This window comes from Protopterus annectens, chromosome 3.part0 (assembly GCF_019279795.1).
Source record: "Protopterus annectens isolate FY-2018-M chromosome 3.part0, PAN1.0, whole genome shotgun sequence".
Classification (NCBI taxonomy): domain Eukaryota; kingdom Metazoa; phylum Chordata; order Ceratodontiformes; family Protopteridae; genus Protopterus; species Protopterus annectens.
This window is the reverse complement of record NC_056731.1, coordinates 484,218,890-484,242,026: the sequence shown is the minus strand read 5'-3', so window position 1 is coordinate 484,242,026 and position 23,137 is coordinate 484,218,890. Positions and strand designations below refer to the sequence as shown.

Below are 23,137 nucleotides of genomic sequence, written 5' to 3'. Positions count from 1 at the left end.
GAGGAATTTAGCAGATAGTATTTGTGATTTTTTTTATTGACTCTTTTAAATGCCGTTTATGTGTTATCTTTATTTTCTCACTGGTTCAAGGTGACTTTGAGTATCAGTGCAGTTCTGAAACATGAAGATAACAGCATAAACTCTGGTACACTTGTAGTCATGAAATATGACGCTGACGGATATTGTGATTACAATTTGAACCTAACACAGTAATAAACAAAATCTCAGTTTGTGGAGAAGATGATAAAACAAGTCCAGTTTAGTAACATATGTAGACATATCATGAGTGTTTTAAGCATGCTGTATGTAAAACTCCTTACATTTAACTATTGGAGTTCAACTGGATGCATTCATACCACCAGAGTGATGCAACTGACTTATTTCACAGCACTTCATGGACCTGGTTCTTGGGTGATAAACTATGGAGCAGGTTACTTTTGGGATCTTTTTTATGACTGAACATTTTGAATGTTGTTAGGGGTCTACTTTGAAAGACCGACATGCCAGTTCGCCGACACACAAATCACCGAGACCAGATAACTGACAACACACATAACCGACAACGCAAAACACCGAACACCATTACACCGACACACCGAACGTAAACAACACATTACACTACATAGCATACCCACTAGCCCTAACCCAAACCCTAACCCTAAGGTCCGACACTATCGCACACTCACCCTACCTGCACCCTAACCCTAACTCACTTAACCCACCCCTAACCCCAAGGTCCGACACTATCACACACTTCACCTACCTGCACCCTAACCCTAACTCACTTAACCCACCCCTAACCCCAAGGTCCGACACTATCGCACACTTCACCTACCTGCACCCTAACCCTAACTCACTTAACCCACCCAAAACATAAAGCCCGTCACTATCGCACACACCCTACCCGCACTCTAAACCTAACTCACTTAACCCGTCCCTAAACTACAGTCCCTCACTATCACACACTTACCTTACCCGAACCCTAACTCCGACACTAACACACACTCACCTTTCCCACAGCCTAACCCAAAATCCCACAATATCACACACTTACCTGACCGCTCCTAACTCCGTCACTGTCGCACACTTACCAAGTCGGGATCACACATTACCCTTGTCGGTCTTTCCGCTGTCGGCAAATCACCCTTTCGATAAACGTACCTGTCGGTCGTTTGGTCTTCGTTTTCCGCGTGTCGGGGAATTGTCGTTTCGGTCTTTTAAAGTAGACCCATTGTTAGATGTGTGGAAAGAGAATTTTGTTGTATGTTATTCAATTGGTGGAACGAGAGAATTTTGTTTTATGTTATTCAGTTGACTTTTATTGAGTTCTTGACAGCACCTCACAAATTTCACATATACATTTTTTCTAATATCAGACTATGTCGTACTGTCAGAACTACAAGTATCATATCCTAATGGTAATGTCCAATCCAAGCCTGCTTGTTAGATCTGCTGTACCTCCACTACTCCCCTATTCACTTCCTGCTCTTTACTTATCTCTATCCTCATACATTCATTTACATCTGTTTCCCCCTTCTGAATGGTCAGCCATTTTCACTCTCCTATTCATTCCCTTCACATGCCATTTATCTGGATGTCCTTATCTTATACGTCCAAAGTTATTCCATAGGATTGCGTTATTGTTGAGGTTGTAATAACTCTTGCTGTTTGCAGTGCCTCAGTTGCTGTTAGTCATTTACCCTGGGTCACTACATGTATGCTTTGTGGGGGCATTGTTTCATTCATTTAACTTTGAGGTTAACTAGTTACTTTTAGGCCCAACTCTTAGGGGCTCATTCTACTAGCAATTTTATGTTGTCACTTCCTGCTTTGATGATTATGGACTGTTTGTAAGGTGCTACGGGCAAGATGGTGCCATTACATTCCATCATCAAAACCTGCTGGAGAGACAGTTTTGTCTGCCAGAGGCTGCCCCATGTCTGGAATAGACTTCCTATACATCTCAAACAGAGCTCCTCACTGACCCTCTTCAAGCGCAACCTTGATGAGTGGATGGGAAACCACAAATTTGTCCCAAGGGTTCCACCTGTCTCCCTCATTTACAAGGGCGACAGGTGCTGACAGAGGTTTCTTTTTGGGGATGAACTCTTGGCTAGGCTTGTAAGGGCCCCAGGGCAATTAGCCTAGTAACCTCCTATGATCCTATGAATTTTCTGTCAGTCTACACTAGGGTCTATCAGAATTTAAATGTGAAGTGAAACATTTTTTAAGTAGCTCTAACTTCAGGATGAATCTGCATCATAACAGCATCTTTTCTTCATATTGGTGACTACAGAGCACAGCATCATCCATGCTAGTTTTCACAATTATTGCCTGGCATACTTACGAACTTCATTATGAAATAAAGTTCAGAATTCTGGACACCCATGTTCTATCATATTCAGAAGTAATTCAGAAGTAATTAACAGCTTTCCCAGGGTACTATCCCACCATACAATTAATGTCATGTGTAGGATAATACACATTTCTGCTCCTGTCATTAATGGAAACATTATTGTTTCATTCTCTGAGGTTGTTTGACAAAAATATAGCTTTAGAATAATACGATGAATATACAAGCCCTTGTGCCACAGTTTTGCTACAAATAAGTTTAGCATGAACTACAAAACTGTCATTCAGCCCTTGAAGGGCATACAGCATCTTTAGGAGATACCACATAAAATCATAGTGTCTTAGAAAATGACTTTACGTAGTTATTTTGTTTATTGCTAAACTGAATGTAAAAACATTATTCAGTTTAATAAATCCTACTATATCTTTCATTCCATGCAGGCTATCTTCAGTTATGTCACATTACCCCTTCTGTGCAGTGGTGTTGCTACTTGATGACTGTCACTGTGAGAGATTGAGTGCTAACACTGTTTAGTTTTCGTGATATTCTTGAATTAACATGAAAAAAATGTGTATAGCAGTGTTTTTGAATATTTGATTGTATCTTTATTGTAGATTTGTACCCTTCTTTGCTAATATAATTGGCTTGTTGGTGTCATATGGAGTGCAGCTCCCCCCCCTATTAAGTTATAGTAGTGGCATCCAAACATTGCAAAAAGAAAAAAAAATTTGAGTCTCAAATGGATACTTGTCTTTCTTGACTCCTTCACACAGGTTCCATGGTTCCATAAAAAAACAAATGTTTCAGGAGAGTACAATCTAATATGTCAGTGACCATCCTGCAATACTTTTTTTACTCTGCTTTTATCAGGCATTTGTAGAGTTTAGATGATAGGAAGGGCTTAGTAATACAGAACTTGATCCCTTAGGTCCATTGCTGACTGGACACGTAAAGAGAAAAGGCATAGGTAAGGCAGACTGCTGACACTGAAGGAGGTTGTGCTACTGCAGTGGTATCAGCTGTCTGAGTGGGTAGCCAGCACAGCTGTTGGACAGATCAGATGGCCTTGCCTGCCACTGAAGTCCCATGCCTGTCCTGGGTTCATTAATGGAGTGGTGGTCACTACCTTTCTTTTTCTCTTTACATGCACCCATTCAGCAGTATGTTGGCTACACCAGGAATGTGTATGTTTACAATCATATGTGTCTACATGGTAAAACAACCAGTTCTGAATGCTGTACACATATATAGATATCAGTTTTGTTAGGACTCAGGTTATGAAAATTATGATTTTTTTCATATTTTGGTAAATAACTTTGCAAGGGAGCATCTGAACATGCCAAGTAATACCTCATTTTGAACACAGTATTGATAGTTCCAACATGGTAACAGAACTGTGCCTTTATGTTGTACGCATGTACAGATATCAAAGTTTGTTTCGGACTTATGGTTATGGAAATTGATTTTTTTTTCCATATTTTGGTAAATAACTTTGCAAGGGAGCATCTGAATGTGCTAAGTAATACCTCACTTTGAAGACATAATTCATTCTTCGAACATGGTAAAAGAATTGTGCCTGTATGTTGTACACATGTACATATATCAAAGTTTGTTTTGGACTTATGGTTATAGAAATTATGATTTTTTTTTTCATATTTTGGTAAATAACTTTACAAGGGAGCATATGAATGTGCTAAGTAATACCTCATTTTGAATACAAAATTCATAGCTCCAACATGGTAAAAGAACTGAGCCTGTATGGTGTACAGATATTAGTTTGTTTTGGACTTAGGTTATGGAAATTATGATTTCTTTTCATATTTCGGTAAATATCTTTGCAAGGGAGCATGTCAGTGTGCCAAGTAATACCTCGTTTTGAAGACAGTGTTACTCCTTACAACATGGTAAAACTGTGTCTGTGCAGTGTACAGGTTTACAGATATCACAGTTTTAGTCTTGTACGATTATGAAAATTATACATTTACAATACTTCTCATTATTATGATCATATCTTTGCAAGGGAGCATGGTAATGACACAAATGATGCATCATTTTGCAGCTGACATTGAGACGCACAACTTTTACACTGATATGTACCCTCTGTCTGTTACAGGTGATGAGATATTATGCTTTATCAATTGAGAAATATTATATTAATCATATTTCTGTGAATATCTCCATAAAGGAGCATCACACAGTAATGGTTAATGTATCATTTTAAAGCTGGCATTCATACTAACAAATTAAATACAAATTGGATGGGTCTACATGGTACATTGACCAAGATATTGTACTTTGCTTTTCCAAACAGGTAAAAAATATGTACAATATCAGCAGTCCTTGCCAAATATTTAATGATGACTTTGATACGCACTATCAACATTTGCACTGTTGCAAAGGTCGGTGTCTGAGCAACAACTTTCACATTTACATTTTTAATCTAGCACTTATGATCATTTGTTTTCTGTATGGTATCAGAAATGGATTTTCTGAAAATGAGCTCAGGCTGCACTGTTGTTCCTATGGTAGAATTATGTAGGCAGCTTTTTCAGAGCTGCTCTGGCGTGAATGAGTTAAAACTCTCACATAATTTTTCCCACCTGTTGCTGTTGTGTTCTTAAACACAACTGTCTTTCTAATTGCCTGCCTCATATTAATTTGACCATGTATCTCCTTCCCTCTCCCCTTTCACTGGCTGTTGTGAGTAAGCACAAAATTATCATTTTGTGAAATCACTCCCTTTCAACTATTTAAATGTAATGGCCATCCCACTGCATTCCACAGAGCCAGAAAACAAAAGTACCCACCCCCTTTCAATCTTTCTTGCTCTTTTAAAATAAGTGTCTCTTCACTTAGACAGCTGAAACTTTAATTACCCCTTTTTATATCTAACTGCTTAGTGCACACTGCAGTGCTTATAATATTAACCCATTTTTCATCTTATCCTTAAACATCTATCACAAGACCACCAGTTATTGGAGAGCCCACATTCTGCCTCTCAGTAGTCATCTTAGGATTAGTGCTTCAGTTTATTGCTGGTGAGAGAAGGAGCACAGGGACATTTTTTTCCTGGAGACTGCTGATCACCAGAAAGCTTATTAACTGCTTCATAGGTGACAGATTGGAATTTGTACTTCTATTCTGCTTCTGTTGAGAGAAGGAGCAGAGTGCATTGATTCCCGACTGTTTCTGGTTGGACAGTGAGTGTCTTTGCTTAACATTCCTGATTGGTCTGGTTGCTATTCAAGGCATCTACCAGGAAAAGGCTACACCTAGCCTATACACCCTTTCATCATCTGAGACAATACTGTGGGTCACCAAACAGGCTGTGGCCTGCTTCTCATCTTAGGATTGGTGCTAAAGCTTTGCTTCTGGTGAGAGAAGAAGCAAAGGAGCTTTGTATCCTAGTAGAGTGAAGCTGTGGTGAGACCAGGATTAGTAGTAGCCAAGCAGTAGCCATTCATGTGACTCCCCTCTTTTCATCATTCTTGACAAGCGAATTCTTTGTTTTCAGTAAGTACTGCTTGATTTGTTTCTAACTTCAGCACATCTGGCTAAATACTTCATCCTTAAATTTTCAGGGTCTACGTATTAGTTTCCCCATGCCCTGTACAGACTTAAACACCCTGAGTGACATTTTTCTTGTAAAAGCACAATTGAAATTTCTCCAATACCTAGTCGCACACAGGACAACTAGTTTGCACTGACAATCACTATCCCCAGAGTTGCAAACCATATACACCTGGCATTGCTTTATATTCTCACTTCAGCTATGTAATCAATAAAAAAGGGTCTGTTGCCATGGATATGAACTTTCCCACTCTATCCATTACCAGCTTGGTGGACATGGGCATCCTGATGCAATGTAGAAATTGACAACCAGTTAATTCTTAAACTGATATGGTATGTAAGAGGTGTATTTACACAGTGTCACTCGAGGCAAAGCTCTCACATAAAAGTACTCCTGATGTCAATAAGGTTGTCAGTAGTACACATGCTGCATCCATCACACGCAATTCAAATCAGACATATAGACTCACATATACTGATGCACTTAAATGTAACATTCCTAAACCACAAAGACCTCCTAGATGAAGTATGCATAGTAAATACCCTCAGCAGCCCCAAATGCACTCTTTTAAAGCAACACCCACATCAGCACATAGACCCACATCTCATCTTCTGCCTTTAAGCCCATAAGGTAAGCTACCACACAATCCAACATTCTGGTCATTGGAGACTCCATCATGAGACGCACACTGATGTCCCTCTCACCAGGCTGAGTAAGGAGAAAGTTACGGACAGTTGCTTGTCAGGGGCTAGGATTCTGCACATTACTCATGCACTCAGGTCACTGAACCACAAACATCAGTATGACTCATAGTCCATGTAGGAGTAAATCACCTGAGATGCATCTCCCTAGACTATATGAAGAGTAATATCATGGAGCTCTCGGAATATGTATCCCAGGTTAGTATGAGCCTAATGTTGAGCAGCATTTTATTTTCTCCAAGGATGATGCCACAATACAAACAAAAGATGATTGACTTTAATAATTGGCTTAGTTTTTGGTGTCATTCCAAAGGGGTACAATATTTGTCAGCATGGAAGAAGATAGTCAGCAGACCACGCTGCTTTGCCAGGGATGGTCTGCACCCCTACCCTAGTCTAGGCTTTTGAATATTAGCTAAAACATTGTCTTCCCCATAGTGCCTTTTTTAGGCATGCCAACCTGAAAGTACTTCTGAAATAGCAAATCCAAAACCAAAAAAATCTAAAGGTATTACTGCTCAATGCTAGGAGGCTAAACAAAAAACTCCACTCCATAGAAGCTCTCTTCACCCTAGAGAATGCTGATGTCTGTGTGGTTACTGAGACATGGATTAAAGCTGCGGAGAGTACACCAACAGTGCAAGGTTATACTGCCTTCCACACATTTAGACCAGCTACTACACAGACAGGGGCTAAAGGTGGAGGTGTCTCTATTTACACCAAAAATAAATACACCTCAAGGCTGGTCAAACAGGACAATGCAGTTGAGTTGCTCCATGTTCAAATCACCATAGGCAAAATCCAATCTCACTTCCTTGACAGCTATAGGTCCCCCCCCCCCCATGATGCTGGAAACTCATACCATGTATTTAAACTTATTAGAAACACTAACCATCCAACCCAATACCATATTCATGAGCGATTTTAATTATCCCACTATTAACTGGAATCCTGTGTGACACCAAACATACAGGCACAGTGATTACTGGATTTTGTAAACACAAACTCCTTGAATCAGATAGTCAATACACTAACCAGGGGTGCAGCCATACTAGATCTGGTCCTCACTAATTATTGCAGTGACTCCCTTTTTCCCAGTAAACCATGGTTCTCCCTTCCTTTTTAAATGGCTAGGGCCAATTACCACAAGCTTCTCCACAGAGTGGATCTGCTTGTACAGAAACACCCCAACATCAGTCATCAACTGACTGCCTGGATGATAGGGTCTTAATTGCTTTTAGGCACCTGTTTTCTGAGGATGTGCAGTGGGTACTAATGGAAGCAAAAAAGCCTGCTACTAGAAGATTGTATATTAGCAAATGGAAAAGGTTTTCTGGTTAGTGCCAACAACATAAGTAGCACCCATTCAGGGCTAGTTGTTCTCATGCTTTACAATATTTGTTTGAAGTAATATTCTATGGCCTTTCTTATTCCTCTGTTAAGATTCATTATCTGCCATTTGAGCATGTCTGCCATGGATCCTCCTCTTTCAAGGCAGCTGCATGTCAAAATGTTCTTTAATAAGGGAGAGTGTTGTACACCCCCTACTGTAATGTCTTCCCTGGTAAGGTCAGACCACAAAATAGTCTCTTTTGAAGTAAAAAATAAAACCTGGCTAAATCTGGCATATACAGGTACTACTCTAAGGCTAACCTCCTGCTATTAAGTGATAACCTGGCAAAATGTCAAGCCCCCATAAACCATGAGAACACTGTTGCCTATGCAGAACTGTTCACAAAAACCCTGTACAAGCATGTTGATAGCTGCATAGAGGCAGCTGTACCCGCCAGGAAGAATTGCCACCCTGGTGGGATCACAAAATCAATAGGCTGTATAACAGAAGTAATAAAATCCTGGCAAAAATTGGGAGGTGCAGAACCCAGCAGGATAAAAGCACTCTCAACAAATTAACAAACCTCTCAGTGGACAAATAAATTCTACCAAAGCTAAATTTGAGGTGAATTTAACCTCCCAGGCCAAGGACAACCACAAGGCATTCTTTAGCTATGTCTGCAGCCTCAATGGCAATACACAGTTGTGTGTGAGCTCATTGTAAATGGAGCCACCTATACTGAGCCAGAAGATATAGCAAACCTACTGCCAATAAATTTAGCTCCAACTTTACCCCTCGCCCCCTCAACCTTCCCTCAGGAAATACCATCAAATATAACTCCTAATGCTCTCTCTAAGGCCAAGAACACTGCATCAATGGGCCCAGACAGTATCCCAGGATGCCTTCTAAACAGCATGAAATGTGACCTATCAGGGCCTTTGGAAATGCCATTTAACTATAGCCTCCAAACAGGCTTTGTACCTCATGAATGGAGAACAGCAACAGTCATCCCTCTGCACAAAGGTGAGACAACTACAGACCCATAAGTCTCACTTGTCTTGTATGTAAAGCCATGGAAAGAATTATCATGGAAATGATCAATAGTGATATAGTAAATATCCATAAACTGGACTCAACCCTGTTTGGTTTCATTAAGGGCAAATCATGCCTACTCAACCTGGTGGTCTTCTTTGAGAAGGCCACCAAAGCAATGGGTTCACACTGCCTACCTTGACCTTGCCAAGGCATTTGACACAATACCCCACTCAGGCAATGTTGACAAACTCAAGAAGTTAGGTGCAAACTCATATGTCACCCAGTGGATAGCCAACTGGCTCACAGACAGGACCTAGGAAGTTAGAATTGGGGAGTCCACCTCTACAAAGAGGCCAGTCACAAGTGGAATTCCTCAGGAATCAGTCTTTGGACTGCTCCTTTTTGGCATTTACTTCTCTAAAGTCAAGGTCAATGTCACTGGTCTCTGGCTAAGTAAATTTGCAGATGATTGCAAATTAGGAGCTCTCATTGAATCCCACACTGACACACATGTTCTCCAGGAGGGTCTGACACAGACAAATGGTGTCAGAGCCATGGCTAAAACTAAAGGCCAGGAAATGCATAGTAGTACCTTTCGGGAAGTAATCCACCCCTGGTAACTATTATATTGACAACACACCCCTTAGAGTTGACCCAGTAGTCAGGGACTTGGGTACACACACACAGAGTAATCTGTCCTTTGACCATCACATGTCTACAGTGGTGAGGAAATCATTCTATGTTGCGCAACTTATAAATAAATGTATGGCATCTAATTCTGAGGAAGTCATTGTTCCACTGTATTCGGCATTCATCAGACCTATCATTGAGTACAGTGCCCCTTTGTTATGTACCTAACCAGGCATATCCAACAACTGGAACGTCCACAGAGGTTCCTCACTAAAAGAATACAGAGCTTAAGTAAAATGTTCTGTGCAGACCACCTCAAGGCTCTATCACTGTATTCTGTCTCCTACGGGGTTTTGAGGGGAGATCTATGCCTGACATACAGGGCATTGTCAGCCCCCACTCTGATGGACCTGCTGCATAGCCACAAAACAAACATGATAAGAATTATGCATTCTAAGGACTTGAACATTGCCTTTGATATAAATAGGACCTGCTGGAGAGACAAGTATGTATCCCAGAGATTACCCCGTTTCTGGAACAGGTTTCCCATCCATGTAAAGCAGAGTTCCTCCCTAACCCAATTCAATTGCAGTTTGGACAATTGGATAGGGAACAGGAAATTCATCCCTGGTTTGGCACCTATGTTTCTAATGGACACGCAATCTGTAATGGTTCATCTCCCAGGTCCTAGCTTATAAATGTTTCTTCTTCCGAGCCCCTGCTTACACTTATCAAGGGTATCAGAACTTGTCAGAGATGTGGGATGCATGGCTAAGCTTAAAAAGGCCATTGTGGTCATTAGCCTAGTAAACACCTATGAACTTATTACAACTTTACATAAGCCTTCTTGTAATCCACAGCTTTACTTATGCCTACCAACACTGCAGAATAAAAACCTTTCATACAACTACACACTGTTTACTGATCCACACTTTCTTTCAAACCCTTTATCTTCTCTGTCACAAGCCTTTTATCTTGTAAATCAAATGCTTTTTTAAATCTAAGTGCCCAGTGTACATCATCTGTGTTTATGTAAGCAATAACTCCTACCAGAGTAGATGTTACAGGGAATAATGGATCACCCCCTGGGTGTTTTGAAGCCCCATACCACAAGTGGATGGCCTCGCTGCCACTTGGAGGGCCATTATTTCCTTATAATTCCTGCTATGGAAGACATTACACTTGGCAAATAGCATCTTTTTTTGTTGTTAAGTGTTTTATTGCATGGTTTTGTAATTTTAAAGGATGCTTTAGTATCTGCTATGGTGCTCTTTTTAGAAAAATTTAGTCCCTTGTTTATTTATAGTAGAATGTGAAAATTTTACTTTTAGAAATAAGTAGATTATAGCGAATATGTGTTTGAGTGAGAAAGATTGGGTAGATTGTAAGTGGTACATAATGTTTGCAACTGGGAATCTGTCAGTATGGTTTGTGATGTAAAATGCTTGCCACTAGGAGTGTGTCAGTGTGGTTTGTTTTCATTTAAATAAATGTATGATTGCTTATGTCATAAGTGATGGTTTAATAAAGATGTTTCTTTTTTAAAAAAAGGCAGGAATTGAATAATTTATGTAATATTGCTTAGGTTACATGATATATAGCAGTATATGTGAAGTATAGTGTTTATGTTAATATCGTTTGATTACTTTTGTATAAATGTAAATCTGCCTGTGTCAGAAGTAAAAAAAAAAAAAAAAAAAAAGATTATAGTGAATATATGCATCCGATTTCAAATCTGCATTAGCATGTGTTTTATCTGTGATTTTTATGTGAGACTTTGGGCCAGATTGCAAAAGAGTCGCTCGCAATGTAAGTCTATCCTGTTTCCAAAGACTTGCATTCAGTGTAAAGCTTACTTCAGTATAAGAAAAGGCCTATATACAAACAGGCTTAGTACAGGGACCAGATTTCAAAATACCAGGTCTCAGCCTGCTGTCAGTATGAGAGAGCAAGTATTTTGGAATTGAAGCCTTTGTGTGTGTGTGTGTGTGTGTGTGTGTGTGTGTGTGTGTGTGTGTGTGTGTGTGTGTGTGTGTGTGTGTGCATGTGTTTGCATGTTTGAAAGTTGAAAGAAATAAGAAACAAGTTATCTCTGTGGTATCCCTGAAGTCTCCAACAACCCACTATACAGGCATAGTGGGTCCAAAACAAAACAGTGTCAGAAACTTCTCCATGTGGAAGTTTTTTTAATTCCTGTATGTCTAGTTAATCACTATATATTAAAAGGTAGAATAAATCAGAAAATGATAGCAGAAGTAGAAAGCTAAAAATGTCCTAAATCAAAAAATTATTTTGAAAGATTATTAATATTGTACAGAATTACTAACTCTGTTAGGTATACAGAAGTAATTCCAGTTGAAAATCCTTTATTAAGCACACAGATAAGCGATCCAAACAAGACAAGAAATAAACCGAATGATAGTTTCATCCCAAATTTTCTAATATACCTATTATCAAGTATGAGAGTGCTTTATTTAGTTGCAAAACAAAGTGTAATGGTAAATCCCTTCCCCCATCCTTACCAGTGTGATGTTTGAGCTGGTACTGCCCTATTTTTTTATTTATTTTTTTTTATTTTATTTAACATTTGTTGACCGGGAAAGTCAGACTAGGTTCCACAGATCCTGTTTTCAGCGGAGGCCCGGGGAGAAATGATCCAGAAGCATGTCTTTAGAATGTGGGAGGAAACTGGAGTACCCGGAGGAAACCCACGCGAACGCAGGGAGAACATGCAAACTCCGCACAGAAGGCACCCCAGCCGAGAATCGAACCAGAGAACCTCTTGCTGTGAGGCGACAGCATTAACCGCTGCACCACTGCGCCGCCCTACTATTTACTGAACGTCTTAATAATTTAAACTTTATGCACTTTAGATAAAATTAATATAATGATGTGATACTTCTTATTAAACAGATTTTTATTAAACAAAGTGTGAATTTATCAAAGACATTAAAATACATGGTTGGAAATATTTAAACATTAGACCATTGGGCAATCAAAAAAAAAATCTATTTTGGCATCCAGAAAAAAATACATTGTCCAAAACATAATCTATTTCCCTAAATTATTGTTAACAAAGATCGCCTTTGTCCCTCTAGACTTCTTCAGGTCTGTATACGAGAATCCTAAAAAAATATGCATCAACAATAAATTCTTACTAAAACTAACCAATATCCAATATATGGATATTAAAAACAGTAAACCAAAATTAAAACAAGAATGTAACCTTACATGTACATTTAATGAGTAAGTTAAACCAGGAAAGTACATCAACATAGTGCTGTCCAGTGTGGGACAGTAAAAAATAGTGTCCTTTATAAAGGTAGTGAGCACGCCATATAAAATAGCACTAAAATCAGTGCTTAAATACGGATAGTGGAAAAATAAAATAAAATTAGTCCTGTAAATAATCTGTTGATTTTCCAAGTTCCAGTACACCTTTAAGTGAACATTAGTCATTTAGTCCAGGCTTTCTGAAAGAGTTCAGCTTTAATTGCCATATGAGTTCACATTTTTCTAGTACATTCAGGATATCACCTTCAAGATCACCTATGTCGATGTAATCCAGTTTCTGAAACTTAAAACCTGTGTGTCTTCTATGCAGAGAAAAGTGTTTGTCTAGTGCATTGTTTTTACAACCAGAGAGAATTTCTACCAGATGACATGAAATCCTATGCTTAAGTTTATTTATAGTCTTGCCCACATAAAAGGCATTCATGTTCATTGCACTGTGCCCTGTAAATTACTGTGGTGTTACAGTCACCCCCCTGCACTGGTCTTAATAATTTTCTTAAAGTAGATCCTGACATTAAACATTGTTTGATTTTTGCAGAAAACTCCAAATACTAAATAAACTTGCCCTTGATGGAAGGTAACCAGATAAATCAGCAACACTGCAGACCAAATAAAACAAATCTTATTTATTGTACAAGAGTAAAGTATCTTCTTATTTATTGTACAAAAGTAAAGTTAGCATTTTCGCAGTGACAACCACTGCTTCATCAGACATTTTCTACATACCACTTTCACACATAAATACTATTTGAAATCCAAAAAGACCAATCATATTGGTGTAACAATTAATTAGACTTAATTGCATTCAAAGCTAAAGTACTTTTTAAAGTAACAGTACACCAATACATTATAGCATGGTCCTATTAGCAAGTCAATAAAATACAAAATGCAGAATATAAAAAATACATCCCTACAGAAATAAACCTTTATCATGATTGGTGTGCATGGGGCTATTTTAATTTCCTAGACTTAAGGGCTGGCTTCATGGGCACATTATTAAGATCACGTCCCCTGTGTGCCCCTAGTCTTCACTGATGTTTTATACTTGCAGGATTTGAAACAGGAAATAATGTTTTTCGCCATTAGCCAAAGTATGTTTGGCTAAGGCACTGTAGTCCTCCCCTTTCCTGGTACAATAAACCTGGTCTCTAATTCTTTCTCCAAGGTGTCGGTTGTTTTTTCCTTCATAGAATTGATGACATATTCTACAGTGAGCAACGTACACCACATGTTCTTAGTGTTACAGTTGGTGGAATTTCTTAATTCCCATAGATGACCTGTATCCGGATGTTTAAAGAATCGGGATTCATCTATGTACATGCAATGGGCACAGTACCCACATTTCTGTGTGCCTTTCCAATCTGTGTTTCTAATGGTTCCCTCCATGGTTACTTTAGGGTAACATAATTGTTGTTTTAAGCTTTTTTTGTTCTTAAATACAAACTATGGGTGATTACCCACCACATTCGTAGTTTCCTCATCAACCAAGAGCATATGCCAATTCTGGGATGTAATATTCTGAAATTTGCTCACATCCATACTATAGGGTATAAACATGGGTGTTATTGGTAATATGCTTATTATTTATCACCATTTCCTTCATTGCTCTATCAGAGTAGTAGGGTCTTGCTCTACCACCCCTCTCCTTCATCACTTGTATATAGGCTCTATTGACTTCACCTTCAGTGTAACCTCTGTCTAAAAGTCCTGCTCTCACTTTATTAAGTTCACTTTCAAACGCATGTTCCTGGCAACAAAGGCGAGAAACTTTCATTGCCTGTCCTTTTATGATATTACAAGAAATACTACGGTTATGCATACTATCTCTGTGTAGGAAGGCAGGGCAGTAGCATTGTTTTCTATGTAATTTAGTTACCCAGTTCGAATTTTCCTTACATACGGTAACATCTAAGAAATCTACACTATCATGAGAGGAACTTAAAGTAAATTTCAAAAATACACTAATTTTATTAATGTGTGAATGGAACAATTTCAGTATCTCTTCATAAAATAAAAAGATCATCCACAAACCATCTAAAGAAGGCTATTTCACACTGAGATAATCGGAGGAAGGGCTCTGAACCAACAAGTCTGTGATGTATAACATTAAGTATCCTGTTTTTTGCTTATTTTTAGGAGTTATTTATAGCACTTCTATTGTCTGCATATACTTTTCTAACTAGTTTCACGTGTGTGAGGTATTAACTAGAAATTTTCTACAATTGTTAAGCATATGTTTGGGTTTGTTTGTTCTGATTTCCTGCTAAGGAGTGTATTATATAACTTGTTTGCAGTTAAAAGCATTTTCTAGTGTCTCCTTGATCCTTTATCTGTTTAAACATTTCTGCAGTTTGTTTTCCTACCTAAGTAGTGTGGGCAGCCTAGTTGTTTGTTAGTAGAGGCTGTGTGTCTGAGCACATGTTCCAGGCCATCATAGTGTAGCCAAAGCCAGTATAGCATTTCAGTGAGAGTGAATTGTTTATGGTCATTGGCTGATTTGGGGTTGCCTGGACTACAGCTTGGAGTAAGCACCTCATTGGTTCTTATAAGCTTTTTTTTTAAAGTTGTTTCAGGTTTCAACTTTTTTACTTAAGAAGTTAACTTGTGAGTGTTTCTGCCATTTCACACTGAGATAATCGGAGGAAGGGCTCTGAGCCAACGAATCTGTGATATATAACATTAAGTATCCTGTTTTGTTGCTTATTTTTACAAGTTATTTATAGCACTTCTATTGTCTGCATGTACTTTTCTAGCTAGTTTCGCTGTGTATGAGGTATTAACTAGAACTTATCTACAATTACTAATCATCTGTTTGGGTTTGTTTATTCTTGTTATACTTGGTGGCTTTACAGTTGCCCGCCCCTACTGTAAATTTGATCTGGGACACACCTCCCAGTCTAGTGTCATTACCGCATTCTACCCAATCCGGGGAGAACATTTGAGAAGGCCAACCCAGTTAGTTTCTGCTCCTCCTTTCCCCTTTCCACAAAAAAAAAAACAAAAATTTTCTAAGCTTGTTTCCTGTAAGTAGTCTAGCCCAGATACAGATTTGCTGTATCCAGGACTGTTTGTAAGCTTCTGAGCCCCCAAGCCTTTCTGTGTTGGAGGGAAGCCTTCTAGCTTAATTTTGTTTCTTAGAACTAGACAGTTTTCTAGTTTCAGCACTCAGATCTGTTTCTTTGAGCTCAGCACTTGTTCAGAACTCATTGTAATCACTAAATAGGCTACAAATTACTACAGCACTCAACTTTCCTCACCTGTCTAGAGGAAAACAGTTTTTAGTACTTAGACATGCCTGGATAGGTGCTTATTTATTAAGGGTCAGCTCCCTGTGTTTTCTCCTGTCTACCTAATGAATCTGGGCATCTTGGGGCAATGCAGCAATTTCCTCATGTACACAGAGAACCCTCTCCTCCTACCACCCAACACTACAACCTGTGAAAGATGCACTTATATAGCCAAACTAGAAGCAAAGCTCTCTTCACCCAAGACTGGACTAGACAGTCAAGAGGAGAAGGTAAACGCTTGCACCACACCACACTCATCACATAGTCCCTCAAAACCTACACCACCGAAACACACACATAGAAACACAAAACACACACCTACATTCACAGAGGCTCTCATTAAAAATCTACCCAAGCAACAGGGACCTCCAAAGCAGAAACACAAGCAATCTCCACCCCCCCAACACAACCCAAATGACACATAGCCCACAAACTCAGTGTGCCACTCAACCACAGCCCATAAGGCATAACAATGTACCCAACACTCTAGTCATAGGTGACTTTATAGTCAGGCACATTGATGTTCCACTCACCAGGCTAAACAAGGAGAAAGTTACTATCAGCTGCCTGGATCCGCCACATAATGCATGCACTCAGGTCACTCCACAACAAGTACAAATATGACTGCCATTGTCCATGTTGGTGTGAATGACCTGAGACGTACCTGCCTGGACTACATGAAAAGAGACATGGAGGAAGTCTCCGATCTTGTAGCCCAGGCAGGTATGACCCTAGCCCTGAGTAGCATCCTGCCATCACCCAGAATGATACCACAGTACAAGGACAAAATGATTGACTTCAACAATTGGCTAAGCTTCTGGTGTCATTCTAAGGGGATCCAGTATCTGTCTGCCTGGGATGACATGATCGACAGACCACGATGCTTTGCTAGAGATGTCCTGCACCTGTCGGCCTTGGGATTCCGGATACTGGTTAAGGCTCTTGCCACCCCTGTAGTGCCTTTTTTAAGCAAGGTTCAAATGACAAATTCACCACTGTAGCAGGTACAAGCAAGCAAAATCTGAGGGTAATGCTACTTAATGCTAGAAGTCTAAACCTCAAAATGCACTCACTCAAGGCACTCCTTAAAACGGAGAAAATCGATATCTGTGCAGTGACAGAGACCTGGTTCAAGGCTCCAGAGAGCACCCCTGCATTACCAGGCTATAATTCATACCACACCTTTTGGACACCTAACCTGGACAGAAACCCTAAAGGTGGAGGCATGTCCATATTCATTAAGGATATCCACACCTCCAGGCTAGATGCTCAGCATAATGCATCCGAGATTATCCAAGTGCAGCTAACTCTGGGCAAGACCACAATCCAAATTGTAGCTTGCTACAGATCCCCCACCATGCCCCAGGATTCCCACTCCTCATTTCTTGATACACTGGAAAATATTAGGGTACAACCTAACACCCTAATAATGGGCGATTTCAACTACCCCACCATTAACTGGGAAAACTTCTCATGTACCAACTCTTGTGCTCAACGTTTTCTGGAATTCATAAATAAAATGCCTTGGATCAACTTATCCACACCCTCACATAAGGCAGCAATATCCTATGGTCATTACCAACACGGGCAACCGGTGTTCCACACCAGAGGTCAATTCCTCATTGGTCAGATCCAACCACAAGCTAAGGTTTATTTATAAGAATAAACTGATTCTAAAGAGGATCCTATGCTATCCAGGTAATAGATCTAGATTAGAGGGGCCAGCTATATATGGGACTGTGCCTTGTGGATGGTGCAATTTTTGTGGGTCCATAGACTCTGATAATGTTTTTGTCCATCCTGGTGATTCATCTAGATATGTTTTTCGGGTGTCTGACGACTGTATGTCAGAGCATGTGGTACATCTTGCTTCCTGTAAGGCCTGTCGGATGTTCTATGTTGGGAAGACCAACAGGAAACTTAGAGACAGGATCCGTGAGCATCTTTATCAGATCAGGATCAGATCCACTGTTAATGCCCTGTCTAAGCATGTGATAGATACTGATGATAGCCACATTTTTAGTTTTAGGGTCATAGAGAAGATTCATCTGAGTCACAGGGGTGGTGGCATTAGAACTTACACCGAGGGTCGAGAAGCCACATGGATTGTGACATTGAGGTCCGATCAGCACCCTGGCCTCAATGATAAGGTGTCGATTAAACCTTTCTTGAGGTCAAGGAGGCTAAAAGTTTGAAAGAGGAGATTTGTATTTTGCGTTTTTGTGTCCCTATATATATATATATATATATATATATATATATATATATATATATATATATATATATTCTCTTGGGAATTTAGACTGACAACTTGGCATTAGGTCCTTGTGTGACATTATTTTAATATCATTCTTAGTGTGCACACTTGATTTTAAGATATGTGCCTTTTTTTTACCTTTTTTATAAATATATGTGTTTTGTTTTATACTGCAATGTTTAGCAGTTTTGATATGTTATGATGTTCATGTAGGATATATGTAGTCTAGCACTTTAAGGGAAAGGAAAGATGTGTATTTTTTTCTGCCAGAGATGGTTTTTAAATCAACTGATTGGTTTGGGCGGTTATGGTCTGAAGAAGGCTCTGGGTGAAAGCGTTTACCTTGGTTATCTCTGTTCGTTAATAAAATTGTTTTATGTGACCCCAGGGCTACCTGGATGTGTTTTAATTTCTACAGCCTTGTTTCATTCCAGCAACTACTTTTTTGATTTATCTTTATTTATGGACTGATTTTGGTTGCTGGAGTGTTCACCCTGTGTCAGTACGATGCCTGTGACAGTGTTTAGTATGTTCTTTTCCCTGTTAGTTTTTTTTACCATCTGAAGCAATTGTTTTTCTTGAACATGCGCTGTGAATAATTTCCTTACTAATGTTGAATCAATATTATTCCAGTCTGTATCTGGTAAATTTAAGTCCCCAGACACTCTTATTCTTCCCACCTGTGTTTCATGCAAGAAATGTATGAATTCCTTTAGGTCATCATCACTTGACTGTGGTGGTCTATACACTCCAATTGTTATATGTTCCAGGGTTGTCTTTGTCACAGTTAAACAATCTGTAGTACTGGTGTTATCACTGAACATGTAGTAATTACAGATCTCATAACACCTCCATGTGATTTTTTGTTAGAATGTCTGTTACAGTAGAAACATTTATACCCTGACAGAACAGGTTTCCAGTCATTGTTCTTTATCCACGTTTCACAAATAACAACATCAATCTTATGGGAATGTAGCAAACTTTCCAATTAAAAAAACTTTTATTTTAATGCTCCTAGCATTAACGGCAATCAAAGGTGTTAAATATTGCTATCTGTGAACTGTTAACATTTTTTGACCTGGCAAAAATCCTGCCCTGTGTTTGTCAAATATTTCAAAATATCTGCTGCAGAAATGTTCTTCCCTGAACTAGACAAGTGCATGCTATCCTGTCTGAGCACTTGTGCCCAAAATTAGGCTCAGATGCTCTACACATTTCCATTTTTTTAAATGGGACATTTTTTTTCCATGTAGGTACTTACCCAAAAAATCTTTTCATTCATGGTGACATGACTTTCCTTTCTATATGTGATGTGCGAAAAGTACTTCCTAATTCCTGTACACGCTATGCTGTCTAAGAGGGCTGTAAGCTCCTTACTAACAATCAGAAAGTCCTTGCGAATGAGATAATTTGTATTAACATAAATAAAAACAGATCTGTACTTCCTTACATTAAGGCATTCTAAGGCCTGCCACACATCCTCTATTTTGCTCCTGGTATCTCCTCTTGAAAAGGTATCAGTTCCTCAAATAACTGAATCCCGTTACAAAAATATATTTTCTGATCAGAGCTGAAGAATCTTCAACTTCTAATTCAGTAATATCTGTTCTATAAATTGTCACAAAGGAATGATCTTCATCACCATTAGTCTTATTAATCCCACTATCACATTGTTTATTACATTTGCAAGCATACATTTGTCATCTAGGTGGCTTTCTACATCCACAGCTTCAGCCATATTGTCAATGTCTTTTTCCTGTTGTTTCTGTTACAGTAATGTTCTTCAATCCTTGCATGTTCAATTTTGATTTCTTCCTTTTCACCTACCCCTTGCCTCTTTTTAATACCTTGTCTGTTGCAAAAATGATGCCTTTTTCTGTAGACTGAAGGTTTTCTGACAGAAACATGTTATTCCCTGTAGTCTGTGTGTCACATAAAGCAGTGTGTGTCATTTTTAGTATGTATTCTCATTGCTTTACATTTATCAGTTTCTTTTTCTTCCATATTTGTTGGGAACTTTTTTTCCCATTCTTTCTTTATTTCTTTCTATATGCTCTGAATCTTTAGATTGCTGAATACGTGTATACAGAATTAAAATTTTGTCAGAGGCATTATCTTGTTTCATAGTTGTTGATTGATCTTTAGGGACAATAGACCCATCCTTTCCTAAATGTGTTCTATTTGCTCTTTGTGTAACAGTATTTATCTCATCAGTTCAGTCAATATATGTAACAACGGTTCTCCAAGCCGTGCCATTTTCATAAGTGCAATCATCATCAGTAAGTCTAGATTACTACTAATAATGGTAAGCAGATCATCCAACTTCTGACTTGAGGAACACAGATCACCAGTGTTATCAGGTGTTACCTTTAAATATACATAACATTAACTGTACAAAATATTTATGCTTTAGCAAATCATTAATGCCATGCTCACTTAAGGAGTCCATATTTAGCTGCAAATGAATAAAAAAATTTAAGAGAAAAAATATCAAAATCAGTTACCACAAAATTCAAAGAGAACTTAAACCAACTTTTGTGAGAAAAATCACACATACAGTATACAACTAAATATTAAATTAAGTACAGTAAACTTGTTGCAAAGACCATACAAGTTGTGAAACACACAAAATCTGGAATTCGTTTACATTGCATGCAGTAGCTTCTGCTCACTATCACATTCAGTTGCACCTCTTTTTTTTTTTTGTAACAGTAAAGATCAATAAATCATAAACCAGGATAGGATTGTTTAGATAAGCTCTGGAAAAGAGAGATCTTTGGTCCAGCACAGACAGATGTTTGGCAGAATGTATTGTCTAATATCCCCAGTCTTCAGCTATTTTAAGGTGGTTGGTTAAAAGGGCATTTGGTCTCACTTCTGCAGTTACAGTATTGCAGACCTTCCTGAAACATATTTGTAACAAGGAACAATAAGTGATGCAACTAGATGAAGATGTACTGTAAAATAATTTGTGGCAAATTGTGAATATCACCCTGTCTGATAAAAACAAGATTTCCTTAATCAATCCTCATGTTTTCTTGAGAAATATTCACATTTTAGTGAGATCAATAAACTAAGGGTAAGGATGTTTGTCCTCATTTCAAAGGCTGAGCAATCTCTCAAGTTTGTATATTTAGACAAGTAGCTTTGCAGAGGGTGCAGGGGACTTGCCCTATTCAAAAACACGTTTCAATGTTCTATTGTTAGTCAGCAAAGTGCATTGTGAGTAATTTTGATGGTTCCTTGTATGTTATGTTACAGCGCAATATTCTACTATAGATCCAAAAAGTTCAAGTAGTAGCAGCAGTCTGCAACTCCTATGCACGTCTCCTCCTTTCTGTCTTTATCATTCATTATTTTCACATTAGCTTGACATAGCAATGTTCAATTTGCATTTCCATCACTCAAGAATTAAATATGAGGTTCTGCAGTAGTTTGTCCTTTTTAAAAAACTAAATAAATGTGTTTCTTTTTTTTAATTGTAGGTGTCACTTCTACAAGAGAATTTGACAAAACACTGCAAGGTGGATTTTAAAGTAAAAATTTATCCAGGGCAGACTCATGGTTTTGTACATCGCAAGAAAGAAGACATCAACCCTGAAGACAAACTTTACATTGAAGAGGGAAGAAGAGATATGATCAATTGGCTAAACAAATACATGTAGCCATCCCAGTCGGTTTTTGTAATCTACTTCTCACGCTAAAATGTCTCAAAGTAATTATTCAGAACTTGGTTATCTGATCACACTCAACTAATGATGAACTTTTGTATCAGTGAAAATATAATTACATGGTCAGTCAAGTTTAGGAACCTTATCAGTAACTTTAGGGCATGCCTGGAAACCTAAATCATTGTTTGAAATATGATTAATAATGTAATTTGTACCAGTTAGTGAACTAACTTAAAGCTTTTCAAAATGTGGCTATTGGCACCAATGATAATCTTTGGAAAAAATGCATCTGTTAATTACTGTCCTATGTGTATTTCCCATGCATTCTATATATTGATATTCCTAACATTTATTATATAATGAAGTTCAGTTTAAAGTTATGTGCGTATATAAATTGCTGCCTATGTACTCAGTTGTGAAGTCACTTTTATATGAGAGTAATATGTTAGTCATTTCAAATTTCAAAGATAACATAAGAAGACAAATGAATTAAACAGACAAATTTTATTTTAAAGCACCTAACATTGTTAATGGGGAAGAGACAGTGCAGTTCCTAATGTGTAATAAGAGTTTCACAAGACATAATTTTGAATGAAGGTACCTAACAGTTGGCAATTGTTTAGCGTTGATAATTGTATTGAAACACATTTAAAATGTACAAGAACTTAAACTAAAATTGTTCAATATAAGCATCTCTGCTGTATTTGTTGCATGATACTGTCTTGGAAAGTAGACTGTGAACATTATACTGTTCTGCAGTCAGTTTTTTTTTTTTTTTAATGTGTTCTCATTTTGTTGGTCTATGTCAGATGTAACACTCAATAATTTAAAGAACTGCAGTACTGAAATAGGGCAAAGTCAGCCTTCATATGTAGGTCTTCTCCCCAGTCTCATGTCAGTGATCATTGAAAGTCTTTATCTTAGAAACATAAGAAACATTAAACTAAGACAGCACTTGTACTCTGAGCTAAACAGGTTAGCGGTTTACTGAGAGGGGTAGGAGTA

At 38.3% G+C, this 23,137-nt stretch overlaps 1 protein-coding gene across 4 annotated transcripts in view; it reads left to right on the top strand.

Annotated features, from left to right (window-relative positions):
• The window catches only part of CMBL (carboxymethylenebutenolidase homolog), a 525,809-nt gene extending 502,985 nt beyond the window's left edge, over positions 1–22,824 (top strand). For all 4 annotated transcript variants that reach the window (XM_044064911.1, XM_044064909.1, XM_044064912.1 and 1 more), the window contains exon 6: positions 21,947–22,824. In XM_044064911.1, the coding sequence (XP_043920846.1) occupies positions 21,947–22,126 (180 nt within the window). In that variant the 3' untranslated portion in view covers positions 22,127–22,824. The remainder of the gene's footprint in view (positions 1–21,946) is intronic.
• Positions 22,825–23,137: the final 313 nt, after the last annotated feature.